The sequence below is a fragment of the Leucopleurus acutus genome (genome assembly GCF_964270905.1).
Source record: "Leucopleurus acutus genome assembly, chromosome: 6".
NCBI classification, from domain to species: domain Eukaryota; kingdom Metazoa; phylum Chordata; class Mammalia; order Artiodactyla; family Delphinidae; genus Leucopleurus; species Leucopleurus acutus.
Window position 1 is genome coordinate 80,607,957 of NC_139149.1, and position 26,082 is coordinate 80,634,038.

Sequence of the window (26,082 nt, forward strand, 5' to 3'; positions counted from 1 at the left end):
ATCAACTATAAAATAAAAATTTAATTAAAAAAATAGAAAAAATAAAATGAAAACTTTTTTAATTAAAAAAAATAGGCAGAAGGCCTGGAGGATAGAAAAAATAACTGCTCATCTCCTTCTTTCTAAAGTAAATTTATGCTCAATTTTTATGTTGTTACTCGGAACTGTAGCAAGTATGTTCCTCCAAAGGAACATCTCTGAGCAAGGAGTAGCTTGCTAGTGATCCTGAACATGGTATTTAATCTCTCATAAATAAGATGGGGATGATCATAACAACAATAACACCTACCTTGCAGGTGATTCTCCGACAGAATCAGAGTTAATGTATCTAAAATATCCTGCACTGTACTTAGAACACAGTAGCATAGTAAAAACACTCAGCAAATGGTAGTTATGATTTTAAATGTTAAACAAACTCATGCAATTATCAGCTTTTTTTTCTTAGAAGACTGCTAGAGAGATTTATTGTGTCCTCCAAGGCTATTCAGCAGATACTGGAGTTACAGCACAGTGAGTTGAATTCAAGAGAGAAATTCTGAACACAGAGTACTCAACTCCACAGGATTCCAAGACAAAAATCTACCTGATCACTCTATCACAGTCGGCTTTATTATTACCTGCAAATGGCATGAAATAAAATATATATATAAGCATATGAAACAACTTTAATTACAAAAATAAAGTTTATTTAAATTCTATACATACACACACATACACACAGAGTGCACCATACATTTACTTATTACATACAAATTCTGCTTCTCAACTACAAAGTTATGTATACAGTGTAAACAGTGGTAAGAATTCCTAAAAAGCCCCCACTGTACTTCTTTCATCCTACGTCTCATACTTGTTTTCCTCCCACAGTTGGACTGGGTCTTATAATCCATATGTACATTTATTATAGTATTTGTTTCCCCCTAAAAAGAAACTCTAAAAAGCTCTTATTAAACTAAGTATATCTAACAAGTACTGTTATCTTAGATCCAAGAATATGTAATATTTGAGATACGTAAAAGGTTTTTATCTGTTTCGACTTCATCAGTAACACCTTATTCCATACATACAATTCCCTGTCTTCCTATTACACTCCTAGTGATCTTGAAATGAAAACCAGGTCATGGCTATTGAACCTAGTCACGTTTTCTTTTTTTCTTTTTTCTTTTGGTCAGAAAGCCAAACATTGATAATGCATTTTTGTATTTGCCTCAGAGCAGTTTGCTATGAATTAAGCCCAGCCTCCCAGCTCTCAGTCTTTATGGCTAAGATACATGCAGGTGAAAAGTAAAAGATTAACTCCATTACTTGTCTTCCTACCACATAACCATTTAAAATAAGTTTGCAAGGAACTAAGTGAATTACATAATTGTGCTGACGTAAGAGTCCCAATCTGTCTTTCCTCTACTAAGCAACCTCCTTTTCTATGTATTTGAAAAACTAACGGCAATAGTAACAGGGCACTAAGAAATGGATGACTGACAACAATGATATATGTAGAAATGTAGCAAACATTTCTTTCAAATAAATATATGCTCAAGGTCTGTATTTAAAGAACTGTATTGAGAGGTAATATCTTTCTCACTACTGTATTCCAAACACCTATCACAGTGCCTGGTACATAGTAGGTGTTTAATATACAGTATTAAATACACAAATGAATAAATGGTGTGAAAAAAATAGTGTATTCAACTCTGCTGGTTCAATGGCTAATACTGTCCATTTCAGTTTGGGGGACAACTTACCAAAAAATGGTAACGGAAAATGACAGACCAATATAAAATTCTTGCAGGAATGATAATTTTGCATATCTACCAAAAAATTATTATCATATATTAAAAATGAAATACACGGATAATTCTGAAATTATCATGTCCATTTTTGGGTTAATAATAAGCCCTGAGACAGAAAATACTGGTCCATGCACAGCAGCTGCCCAAGCTGCTTTACCCAGCTGAGGGGCTTTATATAGAACAATAAGTATATAAAAGCTTCTGGGCCATTCCAATATTCCCGCTGTTCTGATATATGAGAGACAAATTGTAGGCAATATCTCTTCGTAAGTCTAACTGGTCAACTTCCATACCCTAGGGGGAAAAAAATATATGAATGAGTTATATTTCAAACTGACAACCAGGACAATTTTATGGCAAATAAATAGTTTTGTAAGTGTTCAAAAAACTATTAAAATTCATAATACTAAAAAAAAATTATAAAACTAGACATATACCTTGGATTTAAATTTTTATTAGGTAATGCTGATTCAGTTAATTGTTACAGTAATTGTATCATCAAATATTTTTAAATGTGTAACCAATAAGTTAAAGAAAAAAGTTTCATCCGCAAGACATGGCAGAATGAACTGTAGATGAATTAGGATTTAAGAGTAAAAAAGTGAAACCATAAAAGAAAAATACCGTTGAAAAATACAACAATATAATCTTGGGTAGGAAAGGCCCTTCTAAGTATAACAGCAAAAGTAGAAACTATAAAGAGAAAGATTGATATGACTTCATAAAAAATGTAAAACTTCTGCATGCAAAAAAAAAAATCATAAAACAAATGACCAGATGGGGAAAAAATACCTGTACTATATAACAGAAAGGCATATAAAGAATAGGTCTAGGAGGGCATACACCAAATTGATTATAATGATTACCTTATGAGTGTTATTACCTTTTTTTCTACTTAAATAACAAAGAAATGAACTCAATGGAATAGATTAGATCTATGTTCCTAATCTTCCCCATGCAAAATTTTGTAGTCAACTGAAAAAACATCTGTAACAATGAAAAATGATACCTATAAAGCTTAAGGAGCAATACATAAAGTACTTATGAAATGAAGAACACAAAAGTATATGTATTTCATCAGCATAACTGTAAGAATATGTATTCATTTGCTTAACGGCTAAACTTGAACAAGGGTAATAGAAAACAGTTGTGAGGGAATGTGGGGATTATGAGTGCAACTTAAAAAAATTAACTGTGAAAACATACTTTCCTTCAGAAATTAAAAATCAGGCTTTAAACACAGACTATCATAGTACTGGCAACACTTCACCCTACATTACATTATCTTAAACAAAACTGTATTTATATTGGTCTTTCATTTTTATAAAGAAGTATGTTAGTTACACTTTTGAACTTGGAAATGATAATGGCTACATTACTCAATATTCAGGCTTCCTGTCTACCATCTCACACCTGTTAACCACAGGGGCTATCTTAGGATAACTGAAATGGCCATAACCAGAAGTCATATATGGCCACATTGTTGCTGATCAGGTCATTAAGGCCAGGATATCAAAGAATTACTTGTTGCTGAACATAATTAAATAAGTGCATTCAATAAAGGGAAAATATATTTTGATATATAAGCTACAATTAATTTCACTGTCTGGACCACTACACTGAGCTAACTGCACTTATCTACAGATGAAATGAGGTGACTCCTCAGTTTTTAGAGTAAATCATACAATACCTCTACCATGAATGGAGGGAGCTCCAGGGCCTTCTGATAATAGTGGATTGCAAGGTGAATCAGCCCCAGTTGGTGAAGGCCACGGCCCAAATTGTAGAATGACTCCTGGCAAGGCCCACGTAGACTGAGGTATCGATTAAGAAAGGAAAAGCCCTACCAAAAAGAAAAAGATAAATAATTCAATAGTTCACTCGTTTGACAGTATGTGCCAGGTACAGGAATACAAACCTTTTTTTTCAGAAAGGCAGTGCCACCCTAAAAGAATATATGCCTGTGGTGTAGTGTCATATCACAATATAGTCAATATCTCTTCTGAAGGTGTAGAAGAGAGATTTTTTTAAACTAAAGACAAAAGAATTCATAGAAAACAAAGCCAAGTGTTACAACTAGCTGTTAAAGATCTGTAATCTATAAGCACACAGAATATATATTTTTATGGTTTCAAGTTGGCTTTTGTGGCATTAGAGGCCAGTAAAATTTTAGGTTTGAGATACATGTCTAAAAGCTTGACCAAAATATAAAATCCAAGCCCTTATAATGACAATTCAGAAAGTTTCATCCTCATGAGCAAACTCACTTGAGCATATCTAACCTTTCTGGGTAAATGGTACCCTTTATATACCTCTCAGAACCTTAATAACCTCTTAACCTTAAAAAACTTGCTTTTTTTTCCCTCTGAAAACTTCTGACTCAATAGTTTTATGGAGAAACTGATTATTTCAGAGCCTAACTGTAATGATGCAGGCTCCCTGTGTGTCACAGTGTCCAAAAAGCAACTTGCTTCTTCACTTCTTTTTGTATTCACTTTCCCCTTTAATGCAGCTTCAACTTTTATCATGCACGGAAAGCTTAAAGTTGCAAGGTGCAAGTATCTGATGTAAATAATTAAATAAATATATTACCTGAGTTAAGAGTAAGTCAACTAATTTGTACGTACAGAAAATAAAATGCAAATTTCCTGGGTGATCTGCTATGTAATAAATGGTCACAAATTTTCCTTCATAAATTAATAATAAAAATTAAGGAATTCTTTAGAATTAATGCATTCTAGGAATAAAAATTATGCTCAGTAAACAAATCATACTTTCTGCACAATAAATGAACCCATTTGAGTATATGAATATGACCTCTACTCCACTGACATGGTTCTCTGTTAAGTAACAGCAGACAATCTCAGAAATATCTTAACTTCTTATTTAAAAATGAGAAATTTAAAGACAAAAATCTGAGAGAGAACGTTTTCTTTCCTTTCCTAACTACTTAAAAAACAGGTATATACATGCATCAAATATATAAACATAAAAACTGAAATAGAAGCAAAAGTGTTGAGGATACAGGGGTGTACAAGACAGATAAGATCTCTGATCTCTTGGAGTTTATATTTTTACTAGAGGAGACAAGTTATGTAAAAAAGTAAACAAGAAAACAAAAAGGTAATTTCAAACTGCTTTACGAACTAAAAAGACTTTAAAAGAGCACTTTGTGGTGATGATGTAAGGAAACAGTCACACAGGCACGTATTCATACCTTATTGTATGTATATATTATTATATTTTTTAAATTAATTAAAAAATCTTAAGGACCTAGAAGGCTGGAAGCCTCTGAGGCTCCAGAATATAAGGAAGTCTGCACAGGGTTCCTTAAGATTCTGCCTGTGTCGTCTTCATTTATGATCTGGCTGCGCACCCTTTTCTACATGGTTGCATAAGTCTTAGTTAGCCAGGAGTACCTCTAGATGTTGGTCCATGAGTGCTGAACATAGGGATAGGTGTTGGGTACTCCCAACATGTGCGCTAAGCAGGTGCTACTTTTGAAGCAGAGAAACAAAAGCATTAAGTATATTCATTTTTAAAGAACATAAAATCAAGTAATGAGGAATCCAAATGAATTACCTGCACAATAAGAGCATGTCTCTTTAATACATACTTCTGAGATGCCATGTGAATAAAGGTTAGGCCTATACAGAGGCTGTAGAGAGGTTCATGGGGATGGCTGCGAAAGGCCTGCACATACTGTCCTGAAAAATGAACAGTGATGTCAGATGGTGGGACAAAAACATAGCTCCTTATTTCTTCAACACTTACTCTAATATATTTTAAGGTAAACAAACGTTACTGTTACTTTAACATATGCAAGGAGTACATTCTAAAATATCAACCAGTGACCTCCCTGGTGGCACAGTGGTTAAGAATCTGCCTGCCAATGCAGGGGACACGGATTTGAGCCCTGGTCTGGGTAGATCCCGCATGTGGCGAAGAACTAGGCCTGTGCACCATAACTACTGAGCCTGTGCTCTAGACCCCCTGAGCCACAACTACTGAGCCCGTGTGCCACAACTACTGAAGCCTGCGTGCCTAGATCCCATGCTCAACAACAAAGAGAAGCCAACGCAATAAGAAGCCCGCACACTGCAGTGAAGAGCAGCTCCTGCTTGCCGCAACTAGAGAAGGCCTGCGCGCAGCAATGAAGATCCAACACAGGCAAAAATTAATTAATTAAAATTAAAAAATATCAACCAGGTGCACATTAATTTGAATTTTAAAATAAAATATAACATATAACAAAATTAGAAGTATTTACCCATGAGTATATCCTGACCATGAAGATTAAATATGAGTATAAAAGTAACTTTTTTAAGGTACAGTTAAGACATTTCCATGTAGAACAGTACTTCCAAAATAAACAATGTATCAATTGTGATCATAAATATATCTTATGATCTTAAATCTTTTTAAAGCCAATGGGGGAATGTGTCTTTTGGTGAATTCTTTCATAAAATTAATTGAGACCTATCTTATAAATTCAAATGTGATGGATCATGGAGGTGAGAAAAAGAAACATAGTTTTGTTTTGTTTTTTAGGTTATGGGTATTATTTTCCCAAACATAGCAACTACTTTGTTTTTCCTGAGAAGAGCTAAATGTATCTAATAATAAAATAAGAATTCATGGTTTTGTGAATTCCATGTATTCTAAATATATAATTGTCTCATATCAAATGCCTAACTGTATGAGACAGAGGAATTTAAGCAAATTTTTCTTATAAATGTATGATCTCTAATTTATCATATAGATAAGAAAACTTCTACTCCAGAAGGCACAGCACTGTAAAATCTCTTTAGCAGCACAGATGGTAGCCTGCCGTTTGGACTTCCTATTTTTGTGTAGTGTAAAAGTTTCTAAATATAGGAAAATAAAATAAAATCTCTATTTTATATTTTCTTAATATTAAACTAACAATTCCAAAAAAGCATACACAATGAAGGAAAGTTTCAGTGTCTGATGTTCAAGATTACTGGCTGAACAACTATAAAAACAGCAGCCATACACAAAGAAACATGAAAGTATTAAACAGCCAAAATCACAGTATATTCAGAAGTGAACTTGGCAACACTAGCTTTCAGGCAGCAGGAGATACATGTCTCATCTAAACGTTTGGTTAGGTATTTTTCTACTTGTGTGCTCCTGATTCCTTATTACAGAAATTTCCTATAAATGATTAAATTTTCCCTGAGTTTAATTAGAATTAGTAAGAGCTATATAAATAAATCTTAATATAAAGACTTGTCTCCCACCAGTCAGAATGACCATCATCAAAAAAGTCTACAAACAATAAATGCTGAAGAGGGTGTGGAGAAAAGGGAACCCTCCTACACTCTTGGTGGGAATGTAAATTGGTGCAGCCACTATGTAGAACAATACGGAGATTCCTTAAAAAACTAAAAATAGAACTACCATATGATCCAGCAATCCCACTCCCGGGCACGTATCTGGAGAAAACCATGTTTGGAAAGATACATGCACCCTAACGTTCATTGCAGCGCTGTTTACAATAGCCAAGACACGGAAGCAACCTGAATGTCCACTGACAGATGAATGGATAAAGATGTGGTACATATCAATGGAATATTACTCAGCCTTTAAAAAGAATGAAATAATGCCATTTGCAGCAACATGGATGGACCTAGAGATTATCATACTAAGTAAGTCAGACACAGAAAGACAAATATCATATGATATTGCTTATATGTGGAATCTAAAAATATATATATATACAAATGAACGTATTTACAAAACAGAAACAGACTCACAGACTTTGAAAACAAACTTAGGGTACCAAAGCAGAAATTGAGACTTTGGGATTGACGTATACACACTACTATATTTGAAACAGATACCCAACATAGACCTACTGTATAGCACAGGGAACTCTACTCAATATTCTGTAATAGGGGACTTCCCTGGTGGTCCAGTGGTAAAGAATCCGCCTTCCAATGCAGGGAACGTGGGTTCAATCCCTGGTCAGGGTACTAAGATCCCACACATGCTGTGCGGCAAATAAGCCCACGCGCCACAACCACTGAGCTCGCACACCTCAACGAGAGAGCCTGTGTGCCACAAACTACAGAGCCCACATGCCCTGGAGCCTATGCACCACAACTAGAGAGAAGCCCGCACACCACAACGCAGAGCCCATGTGCCGCAGCTAAGACCGAATGCAGCCAAAAAAAGAAAAAAGAAAAATAAATAAATAAAACAAAGAAATATTTTTAAAAAAAATTCTGTAATAACCTAAATGGGAAAAAAATTTGAAAAAGAAGAGATATATGTATATGTAAATAAATAAGTAAATAAATAAATAAAGGGAAAAAAAAAAAAGACTTGTCTCCTAAAGCAGGCATCCCCAACCCGTCCATGGCCTGTTAGGACCCGGGCCACACAGCAGGAGGTGAGCGGCAGGCAAGCAAGTGAAGCTTCATCTGTATTTACAGCCACTCCCCATCGCTCCCATTGCTGCCTGAGCTCCATCTCCTGTCAAATCAGTGGCAGCATTAGATTCTCATAGGAGCGTGAACCCTACTGTGAACTGTGCATGCGAGGGGTCTAGGTTGCATGCTCCTTATGAGAATGTAATCGCTGATGATCTGAGGTGGAGCTGAGGTAGTGATGCTAGCGCTGGGGAGCGGCTGCAAATACTGATTATCATTAGCAGAGAGGTTTGACTACACAGAGACCATAATAAATCAACTGATGCAGACTCATATCAAAACTCTATCAGTGAGTGGCGAGCAAAAACAAGCTCAGGGTTCCCACTGATTCTGCATTATGGTGATTTGTATAATTATTTCATTATACATCACAATGTAATAATGATAGAAATAAAGTGCACAATAAATGTAATGTACTGGAATCATCCCAAAATCATCCCCACCCCCACCCCCCTCCACCCAACCCCACCCCTGGTTCGTGGGAAAACCGTCTTCTATGAAACTGGTCCCTGGTGCCAAAAAGGTTCGGGACCACAGTCCTAAAGGAGTGAACTATCAGCAAATCTTAAGTTCCTCTTTGTTACTATAGCAAATTAAATCAGGTAGCAAAGCATCCATAATTAATGAAAATTATTTTGAGAACGAACAAGCCTCAGCAGGGAGAGTTGTTGAGCTTTAAAGTCCTACTTTCGGACTTCCCTGGTGGTGCAGTGGTTCAGAATCCACCTGCCAATGCAGGGGACACAGGTTTGAGTCCTGGTCCGGGAAGATCCCACGTGCCGCAGAGCAACTAAGCCCGTGTGCCACAACTACCGAGCCTGTGCTCTAGAGCCTGTGAGCCACAACTACTGAGCCCACATGCCACAACTACTGAAGCCTGTGCTCCACAACAAAGAGAAGCCACTGCAATGAGAAGCCCATGCACCGCAACGAAGAGCAGTCCCCGTTTGCTGCAACTAGAGAAAGCCCACATGCAGCAACGAAGACCCAATGCAGCCAAAATTAATTAATTAAAAAAACCATTCAAAAAAACAAAGTCCTACTTTAAAGACCTACTTTAACCTTTTGAAACCAAAGCATCATAAGAAAAATAAATATTAATTATTATAGTTACTGAGAACACTTATAGCCACTTACTATATGTGCCAGGCATTATTTTAAGTACTTTATATTAACTCATTTAATTTCCACAATAATCTACAGGGTAGGTCCAATTATTATCTCCATTTCAGAGATAAAGAAACCAAGGCAGAGGGAAAGAGACAAAGTCATATGCCAGGACACTCACCAAGTGCATGCTTAAAACTACCAGATACGAATGCATTGTGTCCATTCAAGACACACAGGGCATGATTATCTGGGTTTTTCAGCATTAAACGGAGACAAAAGCGGTGATGTCGTACATCTTGGGAATGCATGGTAACTTGATTGAAAATGTTCCAGAGCTGGGGTTTATTGACATTTTCCATTACCATTATCCTAAAATTGCAGAAAGAGGGTGAGGGTAAAAAATAATGTAAAAAGAAAAATCTTCCTGATTTTTAAGATTGAAACCTTTCAGTGGTGTCCCACCAACACTGAAATGCACTGCCCCCAACAAGGGGGATGTAGTGCTTCTACATCTTGTTTCTGCTTTTCAACAAAACTTTTAAACCACAAAACAGAATCAAGAGGTTTAAGTTTCACCTTTTCTCTCCCAGCCCACTCTCATGGCTGCAGAACAATGAACACTGCATAATAATAATGTATATCAGACATTGTTAAAAGGTGTTACATACGACAACTCACTTAACTCTCACAGTAATCCTATAAGGTGGTAATATTATGATGCCTGTTTTATCACAATAAATGGGGAGACTGAGGCACAAGAGCTTAAGTAAATGAGAATGCATGCTCTCATATACTGCTTCTGAGAATCACCAATGAACAAATTAATCTGTAAGTGACAAGAGTTAAAATAAAACAGCTTATTAAATCCTGGACATGAGAAACTACGTCAAAGTAAATATACATGCTCCATCAAAGAATCTAATTAAAATAAGTTATTGGAAAATCACCTGATATAGTTATATGCCTTTCTGAAATTTTTGTCCAGAATTGCAGCAGAGAGACCAAAGTATTCTAGCTCTTTGCGTTTTGGCCTGTCCTCATAAAATGAGTAATATTCCAATGAAGAATCCACAAGTAACTCAGCCTCCTGAAATCGGGATAGGTCACATAAGGAGTATATGGCCTTCAAAAGAAGGTTCCACCAGTCATCTTTTGTCAAAACACTCGTGAGTACAGCAAATATTGCTAAAATGAGACCAATGAAAATCAGTTAGGACACTGCACTTCCAGAAATAGGAGTATTAGAAAGAAAATTCACATGACCAATTTTATGGTTAAATTTAATAACCATGGCCCTATGGGACTGAATTCTTGCCAACATTCTTCTGACAATGATGAGAAGGAGGGAGCTGCTTGTTTCCACTCCCTCAACATGACCCCCCTCTGCTCTGCCTGCCTAACAACCTGCAGTCCTAGGTAATTCTCATTTCTGATTGTAAAGTCCAGCTATTTCATTTGTGTTTCTCAGTGCTAGCTAGAATATATGCTCCTCCAGAGCGAGTGTGCTTTCCATGATTGAGGTCAGATATGGGATTCTACACCTACAAGGCATTCAAATATTTGCTAAGCAAAGGACTTCAAATTCATACTTAACAAATCTTCTCTTATTTGTCTGTAAGAAACCTCCCTTTATAGCCCTTGAAAAATACCAAAAGCCATAAATTTTTTTTTACTGTCTTTGACCCAGTAATTCTCTTCCTGGGAATCTATCCTAAACAACTACTCAGAAATATGGATAAATCTATAGCATGAGGATGCTCACTATGGTATTATTTAGAAAAGAAAATTGTCAAAAGCAACCATATAATCAAAAAATAATATGGAAATGATTAAATTACGGAACTGCTATCCAATGGAATATTACACACTCCTTAAATATAACAGCTACAAAGAGAACAGAACATGAGAAAATGTTGAGTGAAAAAAATCAGTACAAAGATGCATGTAACATAAAGAGCTGTAGATAATCCTACCATGATGCACTGGTGTAATGTGATCCCCACCATGATGAAACTAACTGACAAAACAAAAACCTTATAAGCTTAAGAAAAACCAACAATGGACCTGAAATGAGGAAATACTGAAAGAGAAAACAGCCTGGGTCAGATACAGAGAAAAATATGTTAAGGAAACAGTCCAAAATAATGTGTGCAGAGGCAGAAGCCACTGGGATAAACCCAGAATCAATAAACTGGAGAGATGGCAGGGCACTGAGGCTAGATTGTGAGCAGCTGAGCCCACCCTCCTATCCTCTGACTCTCTTCCCCCGCGACATCTTGCTTATGTCCTTATATTGTGCTTAACAGAGATTCAGCTCTTCTGGATTCTAAAACACTGTCCATTGCATACTGCCATGTCAGTAAACAATGATTTAATTAGCATCTGTGGACCTGATTAACCATGAAAAAATTTTCTGCTAGATTGATATCTCTAGTTTATAGCCTAGGTCTCTTCCAAAGTTCTCTGACTAATAACCTCACCCAACATACTTGATCCTTTTTCAGCTAAAAATAGATGGCTTGCAAAGTCACATGACTTGAGATTGGGTCAAAGCAACTTATTTTCAGACTTTTTATGACTATTGCTACATTTGTCAAAAATAAGTTTAACAGAGAATGGAATATATGTAATTGAAGTGACTAGACAAAGCAATCTGTATTATCATCTAATCATCACAAATTTCTTAAAATAGGGTATATTTTCCTCTTAAAAAGTCAAAATTAAAAGATTGTTTTAGTTTTTTCACAGAAGGATCTAAGCAGATGCCTGCCTTTTAATTTTTTTAAACTGAAGTATTTACGTATAGCCTTTCTTTCTTTTTTAAAAACACCAAAAGAGTTTATTTTATCTGAGGGATCTAGATTAGAAAATACCATTTTATTCAAAAAGGGTATATTTTCAATTAGATTATTGTCAAGTATTACTTCATGAGTTTTTTTTTCCAACTCAGCCAAGTTTTGTGCAACAAAGCAAATGAAGGTAATTACCTTTTGCATCACAATTTGCCGACTCTTGGTCATTGTTGTCTGATATTTTGTCTCTTGACACTTTAATAAGGTAGAGATGCCTCTCTCCAGATTTAGAACTAGATATCAAACAGACTTGGGCTCTATTCATTGCTACCTGAATTAAAGATGATAAATGAGATTTTATAGTCACATAATTTTTTAGAGAAAATCTATGGGAAACAAGTGTCACAGGTGTGCCTGAAAGCTTCTTTAGTAAGGCAAAAAAAAGACCAGTCATTGTGTATATAAACGCCTAGAAGAGAATGAATAGACTTATTTTTTCCTTAACAAAGCAATCTGGGTCACACTACTCACCTTAGTAAGGAAAAAGAAAGCAATTCATATTAAGTTTATAACACACACACACACACACACACACACACACACACACACACACAGAGCCACCTCCCTGCAAAAAAGCCAGACTCAGAAAGGATGTCATATCCGGAAAATATTTTTGCAAAGTGAACAATTTTGGCACATGGCAGTGTCTACAGAGCCAATAACTGATACCATGATGGTTCTCATTTTTCTAAATATGTACTAGCAAAGATTTTATTGTACAATCTATAGTAAAGTTTACACTTTCATGTAGAACTTTCAATTATATACCATTAATCTCTAAGTCTTCTTTTATCTGACTTTCACTTTAAAAAGTTTGAGTTTAACAGAGTAAAAGAGAGTTACGGAATGGCTATAATCTATGTTTAAACCAAATTCTAAACATTTAAAAAGTCAACAAGGCTAATATAAAGAAAGATCATTACCTACCCTTAAAAGCATGGCTAACATGGTAAGCAAGGTATCCACATAACCATACATTTTGCCTTGTGAAAACAATAGAGTAGAACGTTGAAGCAGCAACTTCAGTTCCTAAGTAAATAAGCACATGATAATAAGTGTGACAAGATTCCTTTGTTGTAAATTGTTTTGTTTGCATAGAAAAGTTTTGTCTTAGAAGCCAAACCTTAAGAACATTTGCTTTATGATCTCTCACAATAATTAAAATCCAATGTTTTAGAAACTATAAATTATAACATTAACAATCATAATGTTAAGTTGCTGTAACTTAAGACTCAAAATCACTTTTTCAAGAACACTGAATTTAATACACTAAAATAAAACTTGGATATAAGCTGTAGGGATATCCTTAACAGAGGAAGAAGTTCTAAAACATAATCCACCGAGAAAAACTTCTTTCTATGTTACATGGCCTACCTGCTGTGCTGCATTTGCATCTTGTGCTAAAGTATCTGGATCATACATTGGTTCCAGAGCTTCCAGAGCTTTCTCAGGACGGCCCAGCTGCTGCTGAAGGGTGGAAAGTGAAATTCTTGCATCCAAATGGAGGGGGGCCAGATCAACCACTTTGCCATAGCTTTCGGCAGCACGCTCCATATAGCCTAAGGCCTTTAAGCATTCTAAAATGATGTTAAAATAAAGCATTAATATGAACTACAGATTTGTAAGCGGGCCAAAATTGTTTCTCCATTTTAAAAGAAATTATAGCAATACAAACAAATTATAACAAGAAAGAAATATATGCATACTTCCAGTACTTTAAAACAATTATCCCTTTTAATCTCTATCTATGCTACAAGGATGTAATCAGTATATATTATACACACACACACACACACACACACACACACACACACACACACACACAATTTGGTATTCTGATTTATTCACTTACTATTATGCTTTCAACATTTTCCCATGCCTTCACTGGCATTCTGACTGATTATAATATTCAATTAAATTGCTTATTTACTTAACCACATTATTTGACATTTAGGTTATCCCAAATTTTTACTCTAATAAATAACACCACAGTAAATATCTTCATGTATATAAGCCAGAGTTCACAAACTGGCAGACCAGTTTAACCTACAGATATCCTTTGTTAGGCCACAGTGCTGTTATGTTAAAAACAGTGAACTGTCTACATTCTTAAAAGCTAGGATTTTTTATGAAATCCAAGTTACTGGATTCTTTTGAAAAATCTGGATTTGGCAACAGCGAGTCCCTTCATTCCCACTTGGTGCATCAGCCATGCTGAGAAACAGCAGCACCCTTCAGACAGGCGTCTCCAGTTCTCACCCTGCCCTGGGCCTCTCACTTACCTACTTTATTCACTTTTGTTACGTGCCAGGCTCCTGAGTTTTGTGATCTCCAATATAAACCACCTCCCCTCACCTCACTCAATTATTTCCTCAGGGTAAGTTCTCAGAAGTGAGGCTACTGGGCCTTATTCCTCACACTTTATGCCAATCAATCATTAAGTCTTATCATTTGAACTTGAAGATGAATTCCTGGTGAGCATTTCTTCTTTCCACCCTAATAGCCACAGCACTCACTGATCTAAGCCCTTTCACCTCTTTCCTTTTCACTGCAATGATCTCCTATAAGATGGTATTTTGCCTCTAACTGTTTTCTCAAATCTCAGATTTCTCAAATATCTCCTGATCACTATCTTTAGGTTAAACTTTGGTAATAAAGGAAGACTACTAAATGTGGATGGATCATCGTGATGGAATTTCTCATTATTTTTCACTTCTCACTTTAAAAGATATTTTGTTATTATGTTACAAGCATTAAATTCCTCTAACGGTCTTTCTTATCTACTGTTCCAAATTTCTTTATGATTTTTAGATGATTCTGAGGTTTTACCTTCCACTTATCTCAAGCTACACAGGCTCAACATGGAAAAAGCATGTATCAGTATCACGATCATAATTAAAGAGGATTTAAAAATGTCTACTGTTAGTAACAGGAGCAGTATAAATACCACAGCCTTATGGAAGGCAATAAAAACTTCAATTCCCGGCTCATGTCTTTAAAATTCAAAACCTACAAATAATGTAACTTTTTATGATGGTATTACATTCGTATTCATGTTCACTCATCCAAATAGTAACGTGCTATCTTAATCATTAAGTGCTCTCTTTGCCATTTCATATCTGTGATATGTGTCAAAATATCCCAGAATATCAATCAATGCTACTCTAGTTATAGAGGATTTTCTGCCATTATGTAATATTTTAAGAAAATATTAAAACTTTCTGCCATCATGCAATATTGGAAACAAAGACTATTCAAACTTTAACGCATCTCTTATGTTGATTCAATAGGAAATCCTATGAGAATATTTTTGGCTTTCATACATTTCTGTAAGAGATTTAGTTGTTTTTCCCAAGCTGCTTTTCCTACTCTAAATGATTTATTTCAGATTACTGTGGATTTAGATGCAATGAAATAAAATGACATATAAAATCCAATCTTGAGCATATTTTCAGCTCAAAGAACATTGAAAATATATTAATTTTTTTTCCTCAAAATAACATTAAATATAAATCCTTAAAAGCTCTTCAAAAATTAGATTACATCCCAAGTCTGACAATCTATTAGTAGAAACCAGAGCCTGTGGTTAAGACAGGTAAAAGACAGGTATTTAAGGTATTTTTAACAGGGATATGTTAGTCTTTCTACTTCACTCTGGTACCATTAAGTGAATCATTCCTCCAATATATTAGTGAGGGAAAATCACTTAGCAGTAAACCAAGACAACTTAAAATACTGACTTTCAAAAAACTGCCCTGAAACCAGAAATACTTTCACTAAGACATTAACATTTTATAATAATTATTACCATCTTGGGGAAATAAGTTCTTGCTTGCTTATGTGATTAAAACTTCTCCTTCCTACAAAAAAGTATTACCTGCATGCCGAAGCCAAACCACTGCGAGGTTATATCTTTCAGAGCAGACTAGCGCACTAAGGAGGGGAAGTGCAGAATTATATTCACCAACATCCAGAAAAGCTTCAGCAACATCGAGATAGAGGTCTCCCATGTCTTCGGGATTCTGTTCCACGAGTGTTGTCAAGAGAGGCTAGACCCCAACAATTAACAGCCGGAAGTCAAACAGTCATTACAAATACGCTCATCTACTTATATCTCTCTTTTTAACATATATACAAGTTATCTGAGGCAAATCTAAGAGGAGAAAGGCTTAATAAAAACAGCTTTAAATAATCACTTTTTAAATTCATTTCTGAGTCTCTATTAAAAAGAATTCATACTGCCGTCATTCACTCATTCAGCACACTGCTTCCGAAGGCCTGTTACAAGACAGGCATTGCAGGAGCTAGGGCAACACTGACCTGCTGTGCTCTTCCTCTGGCAAGTCAGTAACGCCCAGGCCTCAGGGCCTCTGTGTTTGCTGATTTTCTGGAAAGCTGTTCCCTCCGGTTCCTGCCTGGCTTACTTCGTCACTTCCTTCACGTCATTATTCAAATGTCACTTTTCAGGGGAGGCTCTTCTTGACCAATTTAATAAAATTGTAACTCCTCCCACCCCCAGTATTCCCTGTTCTTCTCTGATTTTTCTCCAGAGCACTGATCACCAACTAACATCCTATATTTTATGTATTTATTTTATTATCTAATCCCATTAAAACAAAAGATCCATGAGGACAGGGATTTGTATATTATATTCAACACTTTATCCTAAGGTCTGCAAAGTAGATGCCCAATACATTTTTTTATTCAATGATACACTTAGTCCAAAGTCGGCAAAAGAGAACAGCTGTCAGAAACTGCCAATTGTCTAAAAGGCCCAATCCCACACTCTGATCTCTGGATTATTCTCATTTTAAAAGAACAACAAATTATCATAAGCCCATTTCCAAACACTTAGCTTTTAAAAGACATTCACACAAAATAATCTGATGTTTACTGTGACTTCCTGGTTATTAATATGAAATCTAGGGTCAATTTAAAATTTCTTGTTATCTAAACATTGTAGATTTGATCTAAAGTATCTTAAGTACAAATCTTAATGTTACTTACATTAAGTGGTTCAAGGATGTTGAGATGTACAAGGCAGACCATCAACTTCACTGTGATATCTATTGGCACACCATCCGGTATAGTGCAGGAAACATTCTCACCAGCTGTGGATTAGACAGACAGACAAAAAGTTCCTATATGTAATCTTAGAAAGTGGGGCAAATGAAGCAAACTGTACCTTCTATGCAAGATCTCATTTACTTCACTCAAAGCAAATGATTCTACAGTCAATTCTAAGTTTGGCCAACTCTAGTTCTAGGTTCTTACACCTCTTTCGGTCTGTCCCTTCGTAGCAATTATCCTTCCTATTCTTTTCCTAATACCTTAACCGCTTACTGAAAACCTACATAAACTCCCACACCTTCTATCAAAACTACAAAGAACTAAAAAACAAAAGTGACAAATACGGATACATGAACTTTCTCTTTTTCTTCTTGAATCCAAAAGCCTCTTTTTAGTCTTCACTACAAAGAGCCTGAGAAAGGGATAAAGTAAAATAGTGTGCTTAAGTCTGAAGTAGCATTTTATGCCCATGCTTATGTTTCAAGTAGAATTTTTTCAATGCTTAAGTTTGAAATAAATTAGTAGAGAGCATTTTAAGCCCTTTTTGAAAAGTAAACTGCTTCAGTTCTAAAGGTTTTTGATAAGTTGCTCGGTAATTCATTCGTTTTTTCACATAGCACTATCAGGACCCTGGGTCAATGACAAATGCCAAGTTCAAATGGATGTATTGAGAAATAAAAGGGACTGAAAACACTTTTTTTTTTAAAAAAAAAGATTACCTGTGAGTGAATACTCACAAGAAAAAGATATGGAATCTCTGTTACGAAAATTGCTCCTTGGGAAAACTTGTTATGAAAACACTAACTATCAATTTCAAAATGCCACATTATGAACAAGAGAGGATTACGCACACTCTCCTATGCACAGGAAACTACAACTTTTATTCTCTTCTGAAGTGCCTTCTTCTGTAGTTTTTTTTTCTAGCACAATTCCAGAAAAATCTGTAATTACCTAAAAGAATGGGGGAAGAAAAGGAAATAATACGATAGGAATGTATGAAAAACCTTTTCACAATGCAAAGATTTGTAGTTAATTCAAATAATCCTTACAAAACATAAATAGGCTATAAAAAGCAACAGTATGTCTCTTTAAAATAGGGAACCACTGTGAAATATTAACATTTTTATATCATATTAACTAATGCTTAACTGAAAATACATAATTTCTCTATATCAAACCAATCTAATTTTCCCAACAGATTAAGAAATGAATCATAGCAATCAGACTGGCTGCTGAGTCCTGCAAAACATATCTAGCACGAAAGACAGACATATCTAGCACCTATGATAACGGCAATAGCTTTTATTATATGGCAACTACATTTTATATTTCATACAGGACTATTATAAAATCTAAATGTGCCCATACAGACAGAAAGACAGACATATCTAGCACCTATGATAACGGCAATAGCTTTTATTATATGGCAACTACATTTTATATTTCATACAGGACTATTATAAAATCTAAATGTGCCCATACAGACTTTAAATATATAATTTAAAATATAAGTAATTTAATATATATAACTAAAATGGGGAACTGTCAATTTGTAAGAATCTCTAGAACACAGAAACGTGTTCAAAACCTAACAGAGAAACACATAAGTGTTCCTACCTCCAAAGCTTTGTCATATTGTTTATTAGAAATGTATAGTTCAGCTGCAATGTTAACATCTTCCATGGAGACTAGGCCCTGGTGCTTTGAGAAAGCTTCTTCAATTATGTTAATAGCTGAAATAACATCATTGGCTTCATAGTAACTCCTAAAAAAATAATGGCAAAATGGATAAGAGCTTATTTAATTCAGATTATAAAATTCATTTTCTTACACAGACCCTCTAACTATTAACTATGATTTTCATCTTCTTAAAGTTTGGGAGGAGGAAAAAAACTCTTCTTTAAAATCATAATCAGAGCTGATCCAGAGAAAAATGTGTAATGTCATAACATTAAGCATCTCAGTCTCCCAAAGCTACTTCATATCATTCTAGCTCACTTCCTCTGTAATGCAATACCAACAACTTTCCTACCTCAATGGGATCTACAAAGCATTGATCCTACCATTCTTTCACTGTCTCTGCACCCTTCCTGTCCTCACTTTCCTCCTTCTCTGTGATCCAACATTATAATTACTCCATTGCACATCTCATTTCTTCTGTTCCTCTCTCCCTTTAACAAAATCATCTGATAAAACTCCAACCCTAGTTAATCCAAATATGCCTGCACCACCAGCTGCCCAGCTGCCCATGCTCACTAAACTCTAAATTAATGACCACTAGCCTCAAGTGGGCCCATGGTGCTGGTCAGCAATCTTACTACAGTTACCAGTCCAGTACTTCTCAAACTTGAATGTGCACACAAGTCAACTGGGAATCTTATAAAAAGGCATATTCTGATCCAGTAGTGCTGGGGCAGGGTTGAGATTCTACATTTGTGACAGGCTCTCAGGTAATACAAATGCTTCCGGTCTGTGGGGTAGCAAGACCTCAAGGACCCAGACAGCTATTTCACATCTTCTCCTCTCCAAACCCACAAGTCTCCCATCCTCACTCTCAGCTGATGACCTCACTTCTTATTTTACAAAGAGACTCAAATCAGACATCCCACATACTCCCAACACATCTACCTACTACTACCTACCCATACCCATGGCCATATCTTCTGCCTTCTCCTTTTATCATAAGGCCAACCCTCAACTAGATCCCATTCCCTCCAATTTATTCAAGGATATCAATCAAGCAATTGTCCCTTCTCTCATGAATCTTCAATATGTCCCTTGGTTGTAGATCATTCCCACCTGAATACAAATATACTGTAATTTTTCCCAACTTAAAAATTGTCTCTTGTCCCTACAACCCATTCCAATTATCTCCCCATTCTTCTGCTCCCCTAGTAAATTTCTCCAAAAAGCTGCCTTTCCCCCAGACTCCCCCAACCCATCTCCAATGTTCATACTTAGTCCTCATTTTATGTGATCTACTTGCAGTATTTCACACAGATGGTCATCCCTCCTCCTTGAAGTGCTTCCTTCAGTAAAAAATTCTAGAATATCATGTTCTCCTAGTTTCCTCCAAGTTCACTGTCCATTTCCTTACAGCCTCCCTGCTGTTTCTTCCTCATCGTCCTGACTTCTAAACACTGTAGTGCCTCAGGGTTTAGTTCTCAGAACTCTTTCCTTCTGTTTCCCCTCCTCCTGCCCCTCCCCCCAACTCTCTCTCTCTCTCTCTCTCTCTCTCTCTCTCTCTCTCTCTCTCTCTCTCTCACACACACACACACACTCACACACACACACACCTTCCCTCATACCCAATACATCAGAAAATCCTTAGAGCTCAGCCTCCAAAATACAGCCAGAATCTGGTTATTTCTTACCACCTCCTACGGCTTTTACCCTGGTCCAAGCTACATTATCCCTTCCATGAATTACTACAATAATTTCCTAACTGTTCCCCCCTGCTCTATCCTTCCCATTATTCAATCTATTCTCAAAAGAGCAGCCAAAATTGATGCATTTAAAATTTAAGTCAGATCAAGTCACTCTTCTACTCAAAAACTTCCAATGGCTTCCAAACTCACTCAGATTAAAAGTTAGAGACCTTATAATGACCCACAAGGGCCGAGGGATCTTTTCCTGATACCTCTCTAACATTACCCCTTCCGGCGCTCCCCCTAAACCCTCAGCTTCCATGTTGTTCCCTGAGCATACCTTTGTGCTTGCCATTTCCTTTGCCTATAATACTCTTCCCTAATATCTATTCCCGTATCTCCTTCAGTTCACTTTCAGGTCAGTATGACCATAACATAAAGAATTAAGTCCTTCTCTAATCCCCCGATTTAAAATAACTCACTCCTGTTCCTCAACTTATCTCTCTTCCCTGATTCATCTTTCTTAATATCACTTAACCAACATCTGATATACGACATATTTAGTTGTTTATTTGCTTACTGCCTGTCTCCCCCAACTAGAATGTAAGCTCCAAAACAGCAGGAAATTGTAAAACTCATTCAATACTGAATCTCCTGGTGCCCTGTACAGTGCCTACCTAATACCTAATTTATATTCAATAATTATTTCCAGAGGGAAAGTAGGGACTGAGAGAAAGTCTAATCAATCAGAAGTTACAGTAACAGAATTCCATGTAGGAAAGACTTCTATGGCAGTGGCAGAACTGTTCATTACCACCCTTTCCTGACAAGATTATAAATACAAGTGGAAAACAAATTTACTCTCACAGGCCATCTAACAATTCATAAAGTAGAAGCCTACTGGGCTAACCAGTATGACAGCCAAAGATCTGACTAAAAGAAAGTAACCTGGGAAGATCCTCAAAGTTCATCATATACATCAGGGATCGATTAAGGGTTGCCTCCCCTCAACAAATTTCCTAACAACACTTCCAGTATTCCTACATAGCCCATCTCTGAAGCACAGTGAGTGATCTCACGGCTAAGCATCTTCATGACAATGGCCATGGAATTAACAGGGTTAACCTAAAATACCCAGATCATAGATTAACATGGTTAATCCTAGGCTGAAATAGTAGACATCCTAGAAGAGAAAGCATACAAGGCATTATGTAGCCAGAATGTTCCCTGCCTTGTTTTGCTGCACAGCATATCAGAGAAGAGAATGTAGTTGGGCATATTTTAGAATAAAATATATACCATAGTCAGTAGCATGTGCCAAATCTAAAGAAAAATTTTCATCTTAAAATGTTATTCTAGGGCTTCCCTGGTGGCGCAGTGGCTGACAGTCCGCCTGCCGATGCAGGGGACATGGGTTCGTGCCCCGGTGCAGGAGGATCCCACATGCCGTGGAGCGGCTGGGCCTGTGAGCCATGGCCGTTGAGCCTGCGTGTCCGGAGCCTGTGCTCCGCAATGGGAGAGGCCACAACAGTGACAGGCCCACATACCGCAAAAAAAAAAAAAAAAAAAAAAAGTTATTCTAGTACAGGCTCAAGATAAAATGATTAAAGAAGATCTCAGAGCACAAACATTTCAATAGCACATTTGCAATAATTTAATATTACTGCAAATGTACCTAACTTCAACTAAATTATGAAAACCTGGGAACCTAGTCATCGTTTCAGAACATGCTCCATTTTTAAACTTCTGAGCATGTGAAAGATAATCATATATCCAAATTTTTCTAAACAATCACACAGTTGACTTGGAAACAGAAAAGTACTGGGGGGGAAAACCTCTATATTTAAGCACAATATGAAATACAAGAAGCAAAACACTGAACCTCAATAAAAAGTATATTCACATCAAATATATGCTTTGATTTCTAAAATAAGATGATTAATGAGGGCATTTATATATATTTCACTTTGAACTTACTTTGCCATATCTCTGGACAATTGCATAAATCGTTCTCCATCAGACGGAGACAAAAGGTTTAAAATACGCCTATAACCATCCATTGCCATTTTGTGATCTCCCATCTGTTCATAAAGGCTTGATCGCTCCCACAGATAACGGACATTAGTAGGTTCATATTTAAGTGCTAAAAAGAAAAAAAGGAATATAAATAATATCATAAAAAAGGGTTCATGGTACCTGGGTGTGACCCACCTTCTTTTCAGAAAATCTATTAAACACTCTAAACTAATTCTCCAATACAACCAAGTGGGTTATTCTGGAATAAATCTACCTTCACAGGAACTCTAGACTAGGCTTGATCTAAGACCAAATAGAACCTGAAATCTCCATATTAATCTCCATTTGGTCACTGAAGTCTAATATTAACCCTCAAGGAACAGCTTAGAACCAACACTGATCTTGGTGGGAAACTGAACGTCCTGTTCTTCAACCAACTTTTGTGCAAATATTAGCTCACAATATAAAGAAAGTTGCTGATAAACATGAAAATACAGGGAGCCCAAATACTTACCTCTGGTATAACAGAATATAAGGAATAAATATATTTCAGCTAACATCACCCCAGAAGAGCAAGTACATTGATCAAAAAACCTATTATACAACATTTTATCAAAGGAAACGAGAAAAACACTTTTATTACCTTTTGTGTAGCAAAAAATAGCCTGCTTAATGTTGTCTTGTTCCAGGGACATTTCTGCCAATCTAACCCATTCTTCAGTGTCACTGGGATTTAAATGTGCAGCAATCAACTCAAACTGCAGTGATTTCTCCATGTCACCTTGGTCCTCATATATCATAGCAAGAGTAGAAAATGGCTCATAAGCCAAAGGAGCTATAATGAATATGAAAAAAAGAATTCCATTGGTTGAGGGAAGAGGCTTGAGCTGATGTCAATTCCATGTTTCACACTATGGATCCTTTCTCTAATATTTAAACTTTTTAAATAACATGAGCAGAATTATACAAACCACTTAATGGAATTTAGAATAAACAGTAGAGGGGATTCCCTGGTGGCGCAGTGGTTAAGAATCCACATGCCAATGCAGGGGACATGGGTTCGAGCCCTGGTCTGGGAAGATCCCACATGCTGCAGAGCAACTAAGCCCATGCGCCACAAATTACTGAGCCTGTGCTCTAGAGCCCGCGAGCCACAACTACGGAAGCCCGTGCGCCTAGAGCCCGTGCTCCGCAACAAGAGAAGCCACTGCGATGAGAGGCCTGCACACCGCAACGCTTGCCGCAACTAGAGAAAGCCTGCACACAGCAACGAAGACCCAATGCAGCCAAAATAAATAAATAAAATAAATTTATTTACAAAAAAAGAATAAACAGATTATATTTGCTTTAGTATATTTTCACATTTTTAAGATACTCTTTTCTGTAAGCAGGTGTAATTTCATGAAAAACCCTACTCTCTACCATGCCCCCTTCAAGAAAATCCCCCTTTGCTAAGGCTAAACAAGGCTCACTAACTCAGCAAGTTCATCCTAATGAGCATCAGCCATATCAGTGGGGTTAAATCTTCATGATCCGGCTTCCACACTGAAGGAGTATGGGATTAATGGACAGAAGATACGTAAGTAGCACCTAAATCCAGATTATCAAAGTGAAAGGTTAATCCACATTTCTGAAATAATGTTTTTGAATTGAGGTTCTAAGATCACAAGGGATTAAAATCAAAGGTAATTGTCAAAATAAACAATTATAAACAAATAAAGGAACAGATAATACTGAAAGTAGGAACCAAACAAAATATCCTAAAGGAAAAAATTCGATTAATCTTATTTCTGATGGGGTAAAAGAGGAAAAGCAGCGCCCTCAAATTACTCTAATGAATAATCCAGGAATCTTACAAGATTTCTAAAAGGACCCTAGACTAAATGAAAGGAAATGCCAAAATATTGAAAAGATACATTGAAAGTTCACTCTAGTACAACTATCCCTGCCACTATGCAGGGCATCATTTGGCAACACATCAGGAGAGCAAAATAATAAATATAAGTGATTAGTCAAAAAGTGACTTCTGAAGATATCCTTCAGTATGCCTGAGGTTTGCAGTTTAATGGAAAGATGACAAGTGTATACTGTGTCTTTTATCAAAAAGTAGATTAAAATAATCTAACACTGTCTGATTTGGAAAATAGAAGATAAAAGAGTACTCTTCAAAGTGGTTTTAAAATAATTTGTTTGCCATATTTTAAAAAGACTAATACTATAAAAGCCTAAAGCTCCTAAAATGAAACATTCAAAAACACACAAATTTTAAAAAAGCCTGTAAGAGTTCAATAAATATTAATGATATTTCATTGAATCATACTCTGCGATTTTCATTTTCTTGGCAATGATACCTATTCAATGTGAAAAGTGGTAAATCACTGTTATCACAATCACCTCCAAGCTTCTGAATATATTTTCCAAATAGCACAGTGAGGTGCTCCTCCGTTTGTTTTAAAAGTCAGACTATTAGGGCTTCCCTGGTGGTGCAGTGGTTAAGAAACCACCTGCTAAAAAAAAAGAATACACCTGCTAATTCAGGGGACACGGGTTCAAATGAGGCAACTAAGCCCGCATGCCACAACTACTGAAGCCCACATGCCACAACGAAAGTCCACATGGGCCCTAGAGCCCATGCTCTGCAACAAGAGAAGCCACCGCAATGAGAAGCCTGCACACCGCTACGAAGAGTAGCCCCTGCTCGCTGCAACTAGAGAAAGTTCACGCACAGCAACGAAGGCCCAATGAAGCCAAAAATAAATACATTTATTAAAACAAACAAGTCAGACTATTAAACTGCTATTGTCAATAATCCCCACATTAAACACCTTGTCTTATGATTTCCATGCACATCAATATCGCCTCTTCACGTTCTCCTCGAGCAAAGCGAATGTTGGCTTCACCCATGAGACCTCTCAGAGCTCTGGGAAGTTTACTCCGAGGCCTTTTCTCCTGTACAGAACAAAAATGACATTTAGATTCAAACAAAAAACAAATCCAACAAAACTTTCCTACAGTAGCAAGTTCAAGTCACAGTAAAATATTTAAAGAAAGCAAAAATCAAACTGGTCAGGCATTACTAAATTACTAATTAGAACAAATGTGGAACTGGATGCTATAAAATGGATTTATATGTCAGGAGATTTATGACTCAATCTACTGAAGATTCTCCTTTCAAACTTATCTACTCAGAATGAACTTGGTTAAAAGAATATCAAGTTACAATATGGACCTTTTAATAGCAAAACGACAGTACATTTTGAGACATGCAATAATTAAAGTTTTACATTTAAAAATCTCTAAAATGAAACATAAGAAACCAGTAACAGTAGTTGTCTCATAGTGTTTCCTTTCTTACAGTTTGAATTCTTTCAGAATATATGTATAATTTAAAGATTCTTTTTCAATTTCTATATCACGT

The 26,082-nt window shown here is 36.3% G+C and overlaps 1 protein-coding gene across 2 annotated transcripts in view; it reads right to left on the bottom strand.

The window, feature by feature from the left end:
- Nucleotides 1-752: 752 nt before the first annotated feature.
- The window catches only part of GTF3C3 (general transcription factor IIIC subunit 3), a 29,790-nt gene continuing 4,460 nt past the window's right edge, over nucleotides 753-26,082 (bottom strand). Inside the window, exons 4-18 of one of the 2 annotated variants that reach the window (XM_082841742.1) lie at nucleotides 25,490-25,613; nucleotides 23,308-23,499; nucleotides 22,626-22,791; nucleotides 18,898-19,045; nucleotides 18,132-18,231; nucleotides 17,218-17,321; nucleotides 16,088-16,259; nucleotides 13,585-13,787; nucleotides 13,134-13,239; nucleotides 12,346-12,477; nucleotides 10,306-10,543; nucleotides 9,537-9,727; nucleotides 5,373-5,497; nucleotides 3,487-3,633; nucleotides 753-2,084 (exon numbers count right to left, since the gene is read on the bottom strand). In XM_082841742.1, the coding sequence (XP_082697868.1) occupies nucleotides 1,962-2,084; nucleotides 3,487-3,633; nucleotides 5,373-5,497; nucleotides 9,537-9,727; nucleotides 10,306-10,543; nucleotides 12,346-12,477; nucleotides 13,134-13,239; nucleotides 13,585-13,787; nucleotides 16,088-16,259; nucleotides 17,218-17,321; nucleotides 18,132-18,231; nucleotides 18,898-19,045; nucleotides 22,626-22,791; nucleotides 23,308-23,499; nucleotides 25,490-25,613 (2,271 nt within the window). In that variant the 3' untranslated portion in view covers nucleotides 753-1,961. Of the gene's footprint in view, nucleotides 2,085-3,480; nucleotides 3,634-5,372; nucleotides 5,498-9,536; nucleotides 9,728-10,305; nucleotides 10,544-12,345; nucleotides 12,478-13,133; nucleotides 13,240-13,584; nucleotides 13,788-16,087; nucleotides 16,260-17,217; nucleotides 17,322-18,131; nucleotides 18,232-18,897; nucleotides 19,046-22,625; nucleotides 22,792-23,307; nucleotides 23,500-25,489; nucleotides 25,614-26,082 lie in introns of both variants that reach the window. The other variant, XM_082841741.1, reaches the window with a different exon arrangement.